The 16743-nt window shown below is 37.1% G+C and overlaps 1 protein-coding gene across 1 annotated transcript; it reads left to right on the forward strand.

Moving 5' to 3' along the window:
* The first annotated feature begins 13649 nt into the window (after positions 1 to 13649).
* On the forward strand, positions 13650 to 15365 carry LOC116013836 (EG45-like domain containing protein). Its single transcript, XM_031253780.1, has 3 exons — positions 13650 to 13784; positions 14754 to 15030; positions 15143 to 15365. The coding sequence occupies exons 1-3, from the start codon at positions 13679 to 13681 to the stop codon at positions 15147 to 15149; spliced, it is 390 nt and encodes a 129-aa protein (XP_031109640.1). The 5' UTR covers positions 13650 to 13678; the 3' UTR covers positions 15150 to 15365.
* Positions 15366 to 16743: the final 1378 nt, after the last annotated feature.

A 16743-nucleotide genomic window follows, 5' to 3' on the forward strand; every position in this document is an offset into this window, starting at 1 on the left:
ACGTTTCGTCGATCCACAATGTCCTCATCTCTTGGGAACATCTCGAACTCGAAGGCTTTGAGATCCCGGAAGAGTTTGTCTGTTGTGGTTTCCTTCAGATCTCGGTGATCTCTCATCGTGATCACCTTTACTTCCCACTCCTTAGTGAGGCCACGTAAGACCTTCAGGTTCAGCTCCTTTTGTGGGATCTCCTTTTCAAGGTCACTGATCTCGGTTGTGAGCTTCATGAACCGAGACTCCATGCTGTCGATGCTCTCTCCTGGCTTCATCTTGAAGTCTTCGAACTTCTTCATGGCCACGGTGAGCTTGTTTTCCTTTTCCTGTTCGTCACCTTCACCAATTAACATCAAAGTATCCCATACCTCTTTTGCCGTTTTGCACTTCCTCACTTTTGGGAAGATGGTTTCGTCTATAGCTCTGAAGAGAATATCCTTGGCAATATTGTCCAGGTTATTTCTCTTCCTATCATCACTGGTCCATTCTTCCCTAGGTTTTGGGATGTACTTTGGTGTTTCTTGGGTTTGAACTGCAGCAGTATTAACCATTAGGATCTTGACTGGTCCAGAAGTTATAACCTCGGCCATCTCATCATGGAGGGCTGATAAGTACGCAAGCATGCGTGTTTTCCAGTCGTCAAACCTGCTAAGATAAAAAAGAAGATGTCTCGACAACAAGCTGTCCATATTGAAAAATTATCTCGTGCTTTGAAAATATTTAAGAATATTTTTCAAAGAAGGATCTCTAGGCAATATAAACAAAGGTTTATATCGATCAGAGAACTCGCTCTGATACCAATTGTTGGTCCCAAGGGGATGGGGTACAAGTCTAGAGGGGGGGGGGGGGAATAGACTTGTATAAGATTTTGCAAATCTTTTCGACCTCTCGTGTGTATTGAACTTAGGATGTTTAGGTTCGATACCTCACGAGGTGAAGACAAAGTTTTATGCGCAGCGGAAATATTATCCCCTTTTGGTTAGCACGAGTTTGGGTTAGTTCGAGAAGTGTGATTATATGCAGTGCAATCGAGAAGTTAGCGAGAGATAAAAACAGAAAGTAAATGCAAGAGAGATTTTTAAGTGGTTCGGCCAACCCGCCTACTTCCACTCTTCTTCCAGAAACTCCCTGGAAGGATTGCACTAAAAACTTCCCTTTCTAGTACAATAACGAGCGCTTGAGCTTTGATCACCAAGCCCGCCTCAAGCCTCAGGTTTTTCGCCCCGCTTCCAGTTACTCCACCTCTCGAGCACTTGACCTTTGATCACCAAGCCCGCGTCAAGCCTCAGGTTTCTTTCGCTCGGACAGCAGCCAGGTTACTCCGCCTCTCCTCAGGTTTTTCTCCCCGCTTCCAGTTACTCCACCTCTCGAGCACTTGACCTTTGATCACCAAGCCCGCGTCAAGCCTCAGGTTTCTTTCGCTCGGACAGCAGCCAGGATACTCCACCTCCCTTGCTTAATCCAAAGCAAGACGTTGTTGATAGTCACAGTTGAATGTAACGATCTCCAATCTGACCACAAGCTATTGTTGAATCAACTTTGATGTAGAGCAGCTTTGGTCACCTTCTGGATGTATGACAGTTTAGCTTTGTAACTCTCTTCGAACACTAAGATGTGTTCTCTCGCTGTATTGAATATCAGGATGATATTCCAAGTTAAGCACTTTGCACTGGAACGTTTTTATCAGACACCTCTTGTTAACCTCTTGACCTCTTTCACAACCTTTTTCTTCTGTGTCTTTACGTCCTTATATGAGAGTAGAAGAATAGTTCCGTTGGAGGGAAAACTATTCCGTTTGAATTGGTCTCCCACGCCGAACATGGGGTCTTTGCCATTTCAGCATTTTTCATGGAGTAGTGGTCTTGTAACTTGAGCCTTTTGTTTTGTAGTGAATATTCCATATTCCACTTTCTTGAGTTCATGCTTCACTTGTTCTTTTGGATAAAGTTACTCTTCTTTATGTTCCCATCATTCCTTGTTTGGGGATCTGACCATTCAGGATTGGTGCACTTCTTGACGTTTGGTGGTGAGGGTCTGACGTTGTCATCCACTTCCGTCCATTTGCTCCAATCTGACCACAAGCTATCGTTGAATCAACTTTGATGTAGAGCAGCTTTGGTCACCTTCTGGATGTATGACAGTTTAGCTTTGTAACTCTCTTCGAACACTAAGATGTGTTCTCTCGCTGTATTGAATATCAGGATGATATTCCAAGTTAAGCACTTTGCACTGGAACGTTTTTATCAGACACCTCTTGTTAACCTCTTGACCTTTTTCACAACCCCTTGTTTTTCACACCTTTTTTTTTTCTTTGTGTCTTTACGTCCTTATATATGAGAGTAGAGGAATAATTCCGTTGGAGGGAAAATTATTCCGTTTGAAATTTGTCTCCCATGCTGATCATGGGTCTTGCATATTTTCAGCATATTTTCATGGAGTGGTGATCTTGTAATTTGAACCTCTTTGTCTTGTAGTGAATGTTCCATAGTTCACTTTTCTTGAGTCCATNTTTCATGGAGTGGTGATCTTGTAACTTGAACCTCTTTGTCTTGTAGTGAATGTTCCATAGTTCACTTTTCTTGAGTCCATGCTCCACTTTCGTCTTTTGGTAAAAATTACTCTTTTTATATTCCCATTATTCCTTGTTTGTAGGGAATCAGACCACTTCAGCATTGGTGCACCTTTTGACCGTTTGTGGTGGAGGTCTGACGTGTCATCCACTTCTGTCCATTTTGAAACCTCCCGCTCAGCACCTCTTCAATATTTTATCTCCATGATATTCTTCTTCTCCAAACTTAGAGTATTTTGTCTGCACATGTTGACTAACATTCAGCCTCTTGGAGAAGTGCCGGTTTATCGAGACCATAGAAGATGTCTCGACCACTTGATGTTTCAATCCCATGTATCGAGAGGTCTATCTCTCGAATATTCTTTACGTCTCGAACTCGATAGGTATATCGAGAGGTCCTCACCTCTCGAACTTGGCTTGTGTCTCGAGACTTAGTTGATGTCTCGTAGACCCTTATTCCTCCAGAGTTGTCTCGTGCCTGCTTCTGATCTATCTGTTTGCTTACAACACGAAAACTTCTAAGTCGTTCAAACAAGTTTACCTTAAGCTTAAATATTTCCCGAGTTGAGCTCAAATTACCCGGTTGTATTTTCGCTCTTAGTTTACTTATCGAACTTACATTGTTTTGCCTATGTATCGAGACTTGGGGATTCTTACTTAACAGTTGGTATCATCAAAACCTATTACATGATGTTCCTAACAACTACTAATATTACTCACACACACCCTCAAGCACAAGGTTGGTCAGCAACAACATTGAGCTTGTCCCGGAGAGTCCCAAACCGTGGAGCAGGCATCGGTTTTGTGAAGATGTCGGCTAGCTGATCTTTCATAGACACGAAGTTGACCACAAATTCCCGAGAGGCAACCTTGTCCCGTACGAAGTGGTAGTCGATTTCGACATGTTTGGTCCAAGCGTGGAAAATAGGGTTGGCAGCAAGATACGTAGCACCAAGATTGTCACACCACATGGTTGCTGGATTGCTAGTGTGCAAGCCTAGTTCCCGTAACAACGAAACAATCCACGTGACCTCAGCTACAACATTAGCCAGGCTTTTATACTCAGCCTCTGTCGAGGAGCGAGCCATTGTGCGTTGCTTGCGGGAGAGCCAAGAGACGAGATTGGAACCCAAGAATACAAAATAACTACTAGTTGACTTCTTGTCTACCGGACATCCTTCCCAATCTAAATCCGAATACGCATGAATGTCGGAAGTTGCTGACGTAGTCAGACGCAAACCATAGTCCAAGGTTCCTTTGACGTAGCGTAAGACGCGCTTGAGTGGGCCCCAATGATCATTGGTGGGGTTGTGCATTAATTGACATAGGCAGTTGACCGCGAAGGTGAGATCTGGCCGAGTGATAGTGAGGTACTGTAGGGCCCTACTATACGTCGATACTGTGTGGGGTTGTCAAAAGACTCTGTCGATGGATTTACGGCCTGAGTTACAACAGCCAGGGTTGCTAGCGGTTTAAGGTGCGGTTGATCTTCTCAGGTGCGGCTGTGCGGTGAAATGAGAGCCATTGATCTTGCCAAAATCAATGCCCAGGATTAACAAAAAAAAAAAATTCGCGGTGGCAATTTGGTTATTATCCATATGGGTCAAACTTAAGGTACTTAGGATTTGTGCTTAAGGTACGTAGATCGTGTCCTTAAGGTGCGTCGTGTTCCTTCTTTAGGTACATGGTTTCTGGGCTTAAGATGCATCATTTATGCAGTTGAGAACTTAAGGTGCGTAAGTTTTGTGTTTAAGGTGCGTGATTTTTCTTCTTAAGGTACATGGTTTCTATGCTTAAGGTGCGTCAGTTCTTAAGTTGATAACTTAAGGTGCGTATTTTGTTGAAACTTAAGGTGTGTCGGTATAAAGTTTTAGGTACGTTGTTTTACTTTTTAAGGTGCATGGTTTGCCTTCTTAAGGTGCGTGGTTTGTGTGTTTAAGGTGCGTCAGTTGTGAAAACTTAAGTGCGTCGATCTAAAGCTTAAGGTGCGTGGTTATACTTCTTAAGGTGTGTGATTTGTATGCTTAAGGTGCGTTAGTTGTTGAAGGAAGGGTGAAAGAACGTAACACTAGAAAGAGTACAATATTGAGTATAGAATTGAGTACATGATTGAGTATAGAATTGAGTACATGATTGAGTACAAGTTTGAGTACTAGACGACTTAAATCTTACCGCATCTTCGCACCTGAGCAAGTTTCCGCACCAGAACTCATCCATATATATATATATATATATATATATATATATATATATATATATATATATATATATATANTATATATATATATATATATATATATATATATATATATATATATATATATATATATATATATATATATATATATATAAAATGTGTTGTTGAACTTTAGAATTATTGTTTAATGTTTTATAATTTTAGATTATGGACTTTAGAAATACTGAGTATTGTTTAATGTTTTAGAATTTAAATTAGTACATAATATAACAAGTTATTTTAATTATTTTTATATAGTGTATAAATGGTAAAACTTGTTAGATGAATAAGGAAATGTTAGAGGATTGAGGGGGCAGTTAGAGCTTTCCTCCTTGCCTTGTTTATCCTTTTTTGAATTGTGTGGCAGTAGTTCATTACCAGTGTATATAAATAGATAGCATCTCTGTATAGTATGAATATATGAAATACACGAACAGTACTTGTCTTTCCTTCCCACATTTAACATGATATTAGAGCCAAATAAGTGAGAGTGAGTGCCTGGGTTGGGTTTGGGAAGCAAGGGCGACGCCGGAGAGAGGAGTCCGACCACCATCGCAGTAGCCATGCGTTGTTGTCGCTGCCGCCGCCACGCGTCGACACATGCGGCTATTTCCGTCGACTTCACCGGAATATTTTTGCACCGATGGTCTTGCCTCGTCACGCTGAGTCCAGAATGGTATGGTGCGGTGAAGGTTTATGATGTTATTAGGTTTTTTGGTTAAAAAGGTACGTGGGCAATAACTTATTTATGGGAGAAGTTTTTTTTTTTTTTTTTTTTTTTTTTTTTTTTTTGAAAACCAAACGGACCAACTTATATTAAATCACTGAAATAAATCGAAATACAATCAGGAGGGATAAACTCCCACACACCAAGGAAAGCAGAAGAACCAGTCGCCCGTGCTAAGACATGAGCTACTTGGTTCGCAAACCTATTGACATGGTGAACAGAGACATTCCCAATGTCTCTAGCAATAACTTGACATTGCTTAATAAGAGAGCCAACATAAGACAAATCATTACAAGTAGAATTGAAATTTAAACAAAAGCTTTGACAATCCAATTCCACTATAATATTATTGTGACCCCGACTCTTCAACCATGTAAGCGCCTCCTTTATTGCCATTGTCTCAACAAAATAAGGGTCTCTCTCACAATACAACCGACCACTACAAGTAGCCACGAATCGTCCCGCATGATCGCGAATAACAGCACCAAAACCCAAACTATCTTGCAATAAAGCAGCATCAACGTTGCATTTTAGCATCCCTGTCGGAGGAGGAGACCAAGCTGGTGAATCAACAGAATTATTCCCATGCCTTGTATCCATAATAAGACCATAACACTGTTTCCATGAAACCATGCAATTCTCCACAAAAACAACCAAATATTCTGCAGTCCAAAAATTGTTGTTCCTACGTGCAGACCAAATGGCCCAAAGTCTAGCAGCCAACCCCAATATTTTTGGAATATCATTGCTATGGAGCAACCGCTCGACAAAATCAACCAGGGAGCTTCTATTTTGACCATCAAAACCAGTCCACAAATTAGTAACAAACGTGCATTGACAAAAGAGATGGTTAATGGACTCCACCGCAGAAGCACATAAACAACACCCTCCCTCAGCAGCAACACCCCTAGCTCGCAAAACTTCACGGACTGGCAATATATTACGAACACACCTCCAAATAAAATTCTTGATTTTTGGTGGTATCTTCATCTTCCAGAGATGTTTCCATGCAGTGAATACCAAGTTAGGCTCCTGAACTAACAAATCATTCGTCTGAGCTTGGTAGCCTAGATGTACCGAATATTGGCCTCTCAAATCCCCCTTCCAATACCAACAATCAACAAATGATGGTGAAATCGGGGTTCTTCGTATTCTGTCCACGTCATGACTATCAAAAGTATCTCGCAGTAACTCTACATCCCAATTCCCAGAATTGTCTAACAGGTTACAGACCCGGGCTTCACGCAATTGGGGACTGCATTCAGTGTGAACGTAAGGATCCTCCCTATCAGCCAGCCATGGACATCCCCAAACTAGTGTGTCCTTCCCATCGCCAACCCTACGAGCCACACCTTCACGAAGGATATCTTGTCCAGCAAGGATACTACGCCACAAATAGCTTGGATTATTTCCCAACTTAGCGTCAAGAAAGCTACTAGTTGGAAAATATCTAGCCTTCATCAAACGACTTACTAAAGAAAGAGGATTAGTAAGTATCCTCCAACTTTGCTTGGCAAGTAATGCAACATTGAACTCCCGAAGACGTTTAAACCCAAGCCCACCGCACTGTTTAGGCACTGCCATACGAGCCCAACTGAGCCAGGGAATAGAATTGGAACCACTTGTATTCTTATCCCATCAATAACGATTCATTAGCTTCTCAATGGAGTCACAAATATTGATAGGCAATAAGAAAATAGACACGGTGAATATTGGCATTGCTTGTGCTACAGTTTTCAATAGAACCTCCTTTCCTGCCCTAGTCAAATATTTTTTCTGCCATGCATTAATGCGATCACGAACTTTTTGCTCAACATAGCGGAAAATTGCCGATTTATTACGACCAAAGACTGATGGAAGTCCAAGATAAGTGCCAAAGTCCGCCGTCTGCCTCACACCTAGAATAGTAGCCACATGATTACACATACCACTCCCAGTATTAGCACTAAACATAATGTTGGACTTATCAAAATTTATCAACTGACCAGAGGCATTACAATAAAGCATTAAACAATTCTTAATTTCCTGGCCTTCAAATTTAGATGCTTTAAAGAAGAGGAGACTATCATCAGCAAAAAAGGAGATGGGATACTGATGGAGCACCCCTAGCAACCCGAACTCCATGGATATTACCTCTTGCCTCTTGTTTTTGCAACAATAAAGATAGGACCTCTGCACAAATAATAAACAAGTAAGGCGAAAGCGGATCTCCTTGTCTTATACCTCGGGTAGGTTGTAACACCCCAATTTTCACATCTTGGATTTATTACAAAATCCTTAAATATAATACATTGCGGAAGCGTCTAACCAGCAGAAAACTGGGGTGTTACAGTTGGTATCAGAGCCTAAGGTTATAAGATCTTGGAAGATAGATCAGGACTTAGGATATGAAATCCTTGTTTTGGACAGTAGAACTTAAGACGCTTTGTTACTAAGTGAAAATCGAGAACCTAAGGTTATGAGATCTTGGAGATAGATCAGAGCTTTAGGTTGTGAGGTCTTTGCCATCGGCAATAGAGTTTAATAAGCTCTGTTACATAGTGGAGATCAGAGCTTAGGATTTGAGATCCTTGTTATCGATAATAGAATTGGTGAAGCTCTGTTACAAAGTGGAATCTATCGGAGCTTAAGGTTAGAAGTTCTTAGAAACAGAGTTTGGTACGCTCTGTTATAAGTTGGTATTAAGGCGGTTCGAATCTTTGGAGGTTAGATTGGAACCTAGGCTGTGAAATCTTGATAAGATGTGACATCTTCGTTATAAGCTTAGGATTTGAGATCATTGTTATCGATGATAGAATTTGGGACGCCCTGTTGCGAGTAAGATTTCATGTTTACTAAAATTATTATTTACCCCATATATATATATATATATTGATTATGATATGATAAGATATCAAAATTATTTGTTACGGGTCAAACCCGTGTGTTGTGTAAATGCTTGGCTTGGAATTTTGGTGTTATGTACATATATGTACTAAGAATGATATATTCTTATANGAAAAGATTAATCAATTATTTAAAGAGTTATCTTTGGTGGTTATTGTGAGAGTTTGGATACTTTCTATTTGGTGGTTAATTGAGAGGTTGAGAGTATCTCTTTGGTAATTATTTTGAGATAATGGAATTATCTTTTGGATAATTATTTTGAGGTATTAGAGTGATTCCTTTGGTATTTATTTTGAGAGTTGGAAATCTCTCTATTGGTGAATAAGTTTTGGTTTAAAGGAATTTTGAGCAGTAATGATATTATGGTAAATATTGAGGGAATTGTTATATGGAAAAGTTAAGGTAAGGATATTGTCATGATATGTGTTGAGGTAATTGTTATATGGAAATGGATATAAAGGTTGTATATGGTGAATCCTGAGGAAATAGTTGTTGAACGAATTTGGATTATGAAATAGGCAATGACCTTATCTCCTGGAAATTTTATAGATACTTTTGGTATGCATTTTTATACATATTCGAATGTGTATAATTTCCTCAAGGTATACTTCCAATGGATTAAGGGTGAGTTATGTTGTTGAGATTAAAAAAAAAAAATGCCGTGTTAAGGGATTGAAATTTATTATGTGGAAATTTATGTGCTACAAAGTGATATCAGAAGCTATTCGAACCTTGGGAAGCTTAGGCTATGAGATGTTGGAAATAAGAAAGTATGAGAGCCTAAGTTGATAAATTTGGAGATGAGAATTAAGTGGTGATCCATTTTGGATCCATGGATAACGAGAAGGAAGTTTCGAGGACGAAACTATTTTAAGGGGGGAAGACTGTAACCCCTCGGTTTTTCCGACAAAGTTAAGATTCGAGGATATCGTTATAAAATTTTTTTGGGCTATGACATTTAAGAGAAGACTGTTCGGTGCTCGAAATAATTTTTCTCTTAAGGATTAGTTATCGATAAGCTGCGAACTACGTACCTGTCACGAACCGAGAAAACTTTAAGGATATAGATTCAGTTCGAATTTTCTAGAATTGGGATTATTAAATATCATGCGATTAAGCCTGAATTTCTAGTTAGTTCAAGAAAAACTTCCAATGGACTGTAAGGGATAAATTGTTACGGACTCTGTACCTAAATTTAGCGGGACACCGAAAAATTCCCAAAATTGGTGATTTGTGACGGGAATATTTTTACGATAATTTTGGTATTAGAATTTTCCCGAATTAAGTTATAGTCCTCCGAACATTCATCTGATTTAAGCATAAACTGGCAAATTAGATTTGAGATCTTGTAAGGACTCCATGGGGTGTTGACATGTGGCAAGTGAATCTAGACTAAGATTGGGCAATTAATGTGGCATTAATGAGGTTGCACTTGTTGCTTGTAGATCAAGAACAAAATCACACCAAGATCACCTATCTCCCTCTCATTTTCGTATAACACCCTTAGAGAAAGAAGAGGAGAAATAATTTTAGTCTTCCATTGTGATCAAGGAGCTCCAAAATATTTTTCTCACTCAAGGATTAAGTGTAAGTAAGATCCTAAACCTTATTGGATTAAATCATCTCTAGAATTCATGTGTTGATGTTTAGTGCATGAAAATGTTGTTATTGTGATAATATTCTTAAGGTCTTTGAATTCAAGGAAGGAACTAGCAACTACTTGGTTTAAAAGCTTCCATTGAGGTAAGGAATCCCTTAAGTTGGCTCAATCACTTGGATATAGACAATTGCTAGGAAATTATACGGTTAGGAATTTTTACGTGATGATTATGTGTTATGTTATGGATCTATAAATTGGCTTCAAAAATCCTTACTTTGATTTTTGGTAAATTCTAATATACATGTTATAGCTATTTTATGCATGTATAGGTTGTATTCATGCCCATATAAATTTATACTTGTGAAATTATTGAGTAAAAACCAAACTAGTTTCCAGCAGTGACTTTCGAAAATTATTGGGAAAAATTGGTTAGGCATTTTGACTCCAAATTTTGTAGACATGTAGATCAACACGTTTAGAACCTACATATAAAATTTCATAATGATCGGAGTAATGTAAGTATGGTTTTTGCTCATTTCTCCAAAACTGGTCCAGTGAGAAGAATATTTCGGACCAAGGGCAAAAAGGTAATTTTCTGTGTTAATTCGTGGACCTATATGACCAAAACTTTTTATGGACATCAAGTACTATGAGTTAGGGTTCTACCATAAAAATTTCAAGTGAAAAAGAGTCCGGGAACTATTTTTAACGGCCCGATCTTTCGGGTGTCGCCAGTAGAAATCTCCCGCAGAGGGGCTGGACGCCCCACGGACGCGCGCGTCCGCTGCGCGTCCGTAGGCGCCCAGCCTTCGGCACAGCACGCCGAACCAGCGGACGCGGTCCGGACGTGCGTCCGCCGGGCGTCCGCTGGTGCGGCCAGTCGCGAGTTCGCGCGACGCGGACTCGTTTCGACTTGTTTTCGACCCGGTTTTTCCCCGATGTTTTTAACCTTGAGTGTTGTGACATTTTGAAAGCCTACGGGCATCCGGGTGAATATTTTTGGAAATTAAATTATTATTTTGGTATCCTACTAATTTGGAAGAGTATTTGTACTTGAAAATTATTATGACTCCTATACTTGGATTTCTGTGATGTGACTAATACTAACCTAAGTATGCGGGTTGGGAAAATATACTTGAGTGAGTTTTGGCTATGGAGTCGTGTGACTTAAAGGTGGGTGATGTGTTCCCCACGTGTTACTTAAAGATGGGTGATGTGTTCCCCATGTACGAATCAAAGGTGGGTGATGTGTTTCCCACGTGTTACTTAAAGATGGGTGATGTGTTCCCCATGTACGAATTAAAGGTGGGTGATGTGTTCCCCACGGGTGAATTTAAGTTGGGAGTTGTGTACTTCACGGGCAAGGTGTGAGAGCTAACCGTAAGATGTCCTAACATTAGAGGTGGGAGTTGTGTACCCCACGGGTGAATTAATGAATGTGTTATATGTTTGAATTACTGAGAATAAGTGAAACTGCTTGTTGTTAGAATGTTTGCAGGTCGATTGCGATTGATGGGTAATGTTATCTCGCCTTGTTATTATTGAGAATTATTCTTGAAAACCTTTGTTTATTTTCAAGTGACCATGGATATCCTTACTTAGCCGTCGCGCTAACTACACTTCATTGTGTACCTTATCAGATGAAGTCTAGCGTGGGTATGCTCAGGTAGCCGATGAGCTCTGAATAGGATGGGAATCGAGGTTGAAGATTACTCTATCCTAAAATAGACACCCTGGAGAGATTATTTCCATATGTACATATCTGGATATTGATATGGTTATTTGAGGTTGTAAGTATTAGCCTTAGCGTTTAGGTATAGGAAAGATACCTAAGCGTGGCGGTAACACCCAGTTTTCTGCTGGTTAGACGCTTCCGCAATGTATTATATTTAAGGATTTTGTAATAAATCCAAGATGTGAAAATTGGGGTGTTACATAGGTGAAACAGTACCAATAGGATTTCCATTCACCGTCACATTATATGAGACTGTGGTCACACACATCATAACCAGCTCAACCCATCTACTAGCAAAGCCCAAAGCAGTGAACATACCGGCAAGAAAATTCCATTCTATACGATCGTATGCCTTCGCCATGTCAAGCTTTAATGTAGCCCAACCATTATTGCCCAACCTCTTTCCTTTCAGATAATGAATAATTTCCCCTGCAACAAGTATATTATCCGTAATTAACCTCTCAGGGACAAATGCACTCTGCGACACGGAGATAACAGTGTCTAATGCCACCTTCAACCGCATTGCAATGACTTTTGCAAGCACTTTGTAAGCAACATTACATAAAGCTATCGGGCGCAAATCCGATATCCGTTCAGGAATTTTCTTTTTAGGGATTAACACTATATTAGTGTTATTAATATTCATGGGCACTATATTAGTGTTATTAATATATATATATATAGCAAATTAATTTAATTGAATAAATTATGTATCACGTAAAGGATAATTAGAGAATATACTGCATCAACCTAAGAAGAGTTGAAACAACTTTTTTTTGTCAAACTACTCCACGTTTCCTCATGAAAATATGCAATAAGTCAAGTCATGGCTGGCTTGGCTGCTATAATAGAATTTTCCATACATGCATGCATGCATGCACTTGGAAATTTGAAGAGGATGAAAACAAATTCTTATGATCTTATCCACAAAAAATCGATCTGAACAAATCTAGCAATAAGGCAATAAATGTAAACGAAATTAAAAGGGATCCCTTCGTCTCCGGCAGGTCTTTTTTTTTTTTTTTTTTTTTTTTTTTTTTTTTTTTTTTTTTTTTTTTTTTTTTTTTTTTTTTTTTTTTTTTTTTTTTTTTTTTTTTTTTTTTTTTTTTTTTTTTTTTTTTTTTTTTTTTTTTTTTTTTTTTTTTTTTTTTTTTTTTTTTTTTTTTTTTTTTTTTTTTTTTTTTTTTTTTTTTTTTTTTTTTTTTTTTTTTTTTCAAAATAATTATATTATTTAAAATTATTATAATAAAAATTTAAAAATTATTTTTAAATAAAAGAATCGACACTTCAGCGGTAAATACAACATTTAAGGTGTAATTGCATGAATTTGTGTAGTTGGATGGCTTATTTGACCCTTATTTCCATATATTTTAATGTTTTGGTTAAAATTAACATTCATTTCAATTTAAATCAAGACTCGTAATATGATGTCCGATGCAAATTAAATCTATATATAATCAACATTATATGTTATTCCTTTCTCAATCATGTTGCATTTGACAAAATACAACGTATAACTTTGCAAAGCGTACAATATTATAATGTAACTCACAACCCTGTACACCTTTTTTAAATATATATATTATATTGAATTGTTTTCGTTACGGTACATTTCAATGTAAAAGGGACGAATAGTCTATTGTTCTAGAAATGTAAAACCATAAATTGCGTTTGGAATAATGTTGTATGTTATGCTGCGTAAAAGTCAGATTAGAAATTACGAAGCAAATTAAATCTTGTGGGTAAGGACAACATACACGCAAGGTCAAGTAGGCATTGCATGCAAGACGTTCCGCTAAGAAACTAAGATTGATAGATAAGATAAATAGTTGTGGGAATTTTCCACACATTTCCCGGCCTATAAATTGGCTCCTTCTTCTTTGCTACATGCATATATGCATTTGCTAATAATATATACTTCCGAAAGAAAAATGGGGATTGAACGTGTGATCCTTGTGAGTTTGGTTGCCATGAGTCTAGTAGTTATGACATCTGCTATTAGCGGAACCGCTACATTTTACACACCACCCTACGTTCGTAAGTTTCCCGCCCTATGGGCTGTGGCTTTCATTTAGTTATATTTCTAGACATAGGCATAGTCTACCATGCTTTTTAGGAACCAATGCTAATTTTACTCTTATATCATACTTTATTGGTCAATTTTCTTCAATTCTGTCATTTCATTCATTATAAAAAATTACTCATTATATAGATAATCAAACTTGTAATTTTGTGATTATCAATGTAATAATCTGATCAATTTAATTGGAATTGTCTCTAACGTTGTAGGTTATAAAAGGCCCTAATGTATTTGGAGACATGTTGGGGGAGTTAGTATGTAGCAGATTTGTTCAAATCAATTCAAATAATGATACATAAGTAACAATTTCTACCATAATTGAAATTAAAAACGTTATTTCAAATTTTACATAGGAAAAAATATATTCCATCCGTCTCATTTTACCTATCTTGTTTATTATTTATTAGTCAAATCAACTTTTTTTTGTTTATTTTTTTTTTGTATTCTTTTTAAATAATTTTAATTTTTTGTGTGTTTAATATAGTACTTTTAATGTAGTTTTTAAATATATAAATTGTATATACTAATATTAAACTTAACATATCCAGTTTGGTTGATATGAATGGACATGTACTCTTGTCTCTTAAAAGAGGTCGGGAGGCTGAACCGCTTTTGTATGAAAAAACCAATCTGACTAGCACTTTGCCCTTTAATTGGGTCGACCCAGTGCGAACGAGGATTAGTTTTAACATTATGAGAAATTGAATTAACAAAATCAGACACATAAAAGGGTACGGAGAGAATAATTTACAAATGAAAAGAAAAGAAAAGAAAAGTGAGGCCATGACTAAATTGATATTTTTGTTTGGTATAAACTATAAAGCTTTAGTTGGAGCATGATATCATTAATATAATCTTCCTAAATCATATCCTAACCTAAAATTGAAATCCTTTTGAATTGATTAATCCTCATGGGATGGGATCAGCTTCGGCGTGCTATGGGTTCCAAGAGCAAGGCACACTGATAGCGGCGGCTAGCGATCCCATATACGCCAACGGGGCTGCGTGCGGGAGAATGTACAGAGTGAGATGCACCGGCCCCACCAACGCCGGCGTTCCGCAGCCTTGCAGGGGCGAAGTCACCGTCAAAATCGTCGACCGTTGCCCTTCTCCCGGTTGCCAATCTACCATTGATCTCTCCCAAGAAGCCTTCGCAATCATCGCTGACCCTAATGCCGGAAAAGTCAATATTGATTATGTCCAGTGAGTGCAACCTAGATTCCGTCCTTATTAACTTTCCAATTAAATTAAATTTCCATACTCAAATTATATTATAATTATGACTTTTCTTTCTTTCTGATGTACGTGATTTTAGGGTCTGATCCAAGAGAGGAGCTTAGATCGATCGAGCTGCAGCTATTTTATGACCATATAAAAGATGTAGAATATTAAGAGCAAAACCTTTGTTGTTATGAAGAGGATCGATGGACTACTACTGGTCATCTTCTTAATAATTACTTTCTGCTGATGTATTGTTGTTTATACTATGTGTTGCCAAAAATAATGATAATAATAATAAAGTTGTTTAAATAATGGCTCATGCTTGACACTATATTTTATCAATTGTTATACCATGTACCATGGTTCATATTGCATTGTGAACCCTGGTACAAAATTTTGTACTTTCCGTTAACACATTCTTTATTTACAATTAACAATTTATGTACATGTAAACAAATAACTTGATAATTGCTGACACATAATATGATAATTATATGTACAAAAATTGTTAACTATATTTATAGAATGTGTCAACTACAAATACAGAATTTGAAAGTTATTTTTGATCAGAATCTACCATGCAAGGAGGTAGACACTAGTCCATGCATGGTATAATTTGCCATATCTTACACTATTTTAATATCCAAGGGCATTTTGCGTACACATTTCTTCGTAAGTTGTAATGTGACATTAGCTATTTAGCTGCATTATTACAATGTGGTTGAGCTTTTATGATAGGAAAATATTATGTGTACCTCCATTTTCTACTCCCAACTTTTACTCCACACACAAAATTTTGATGTAGACATTTGTACTGGGACCCACATGAAAAAAACAGCTTATTAGTGCCCGCCACATCAGGGAGTAAAATTTAGGGAGTAAGATTTGGAAGTCCACGTAATAGAACTCTTTATGATAAATTCAATAATGTATTCTATTTTAATTAAAACCTTAAATTGATAGTTGTTATATATATATATATATATGTGTGTGTGTGTTGCTCACAAAATTAATTAATTAATTGTGTTAGGGCAGGCTCCGGCCTAAGGTCATATGCTTGAAGGTTTTCTAGTCTCTAGGTGGTTTGAGAGTTTTATTTTTTATCTCTCATATTAAATGGTGTCGTTTCGCTAGCTATATATGTGCATGTTCTCTAAGCTTGATTAAAATTTTTAATCCTAATATTAAGCACAATCTCTTTTTTCTCTTGATACCGTTGAGGCTAGAAAACGCGTGGTTACAATAAGTTTAGCCACTGCCACAATTTTTAATCATCTATACTATATATAAAAGCATTATCCTCCTCCAGAATTTTCCCGCCCAAACGTAGGGGTATTTTAGTAATATGGTAATTATAATAACAATAACAATAATAATATTAATAATATTAAATTTATACTATATATTTATATTATATATGAAAGCATTATCCTCCTCCAGAATTTTCCCGCCCAAACGTAGGGGTATTTTAGTAATATGGTAATTATAATAACAATAACAATAATAATATTAATAATATTAAATATTAATAATATTAATTATTATTATTATTATAGAATAATATTAATGATAGAATAATATTAATTATAATTGATTATAATAGGTTATTAGTAATTATGATAATTATTAGGATAGAATAATATTAATGAGATAAGAATGTGGTTTTGATTTTTTTTTTTGAAAAAAAAATGTGGT

Source organism: Ipomoea triloba, chromosome 3 (assembly GCF_003576645.1).
Source record: "Ipomoea triloba cultivar NCNSP0323 chromosome 3, ASM357664v1".
In the NCBI taxonomy this organism is placed as follows: Eukaryota; Viridiplantae; Streptophyta; class Magnoliopsida; order Solanales; family Convolvulaceae; genus Ipomoea; species Ipomoea triloba.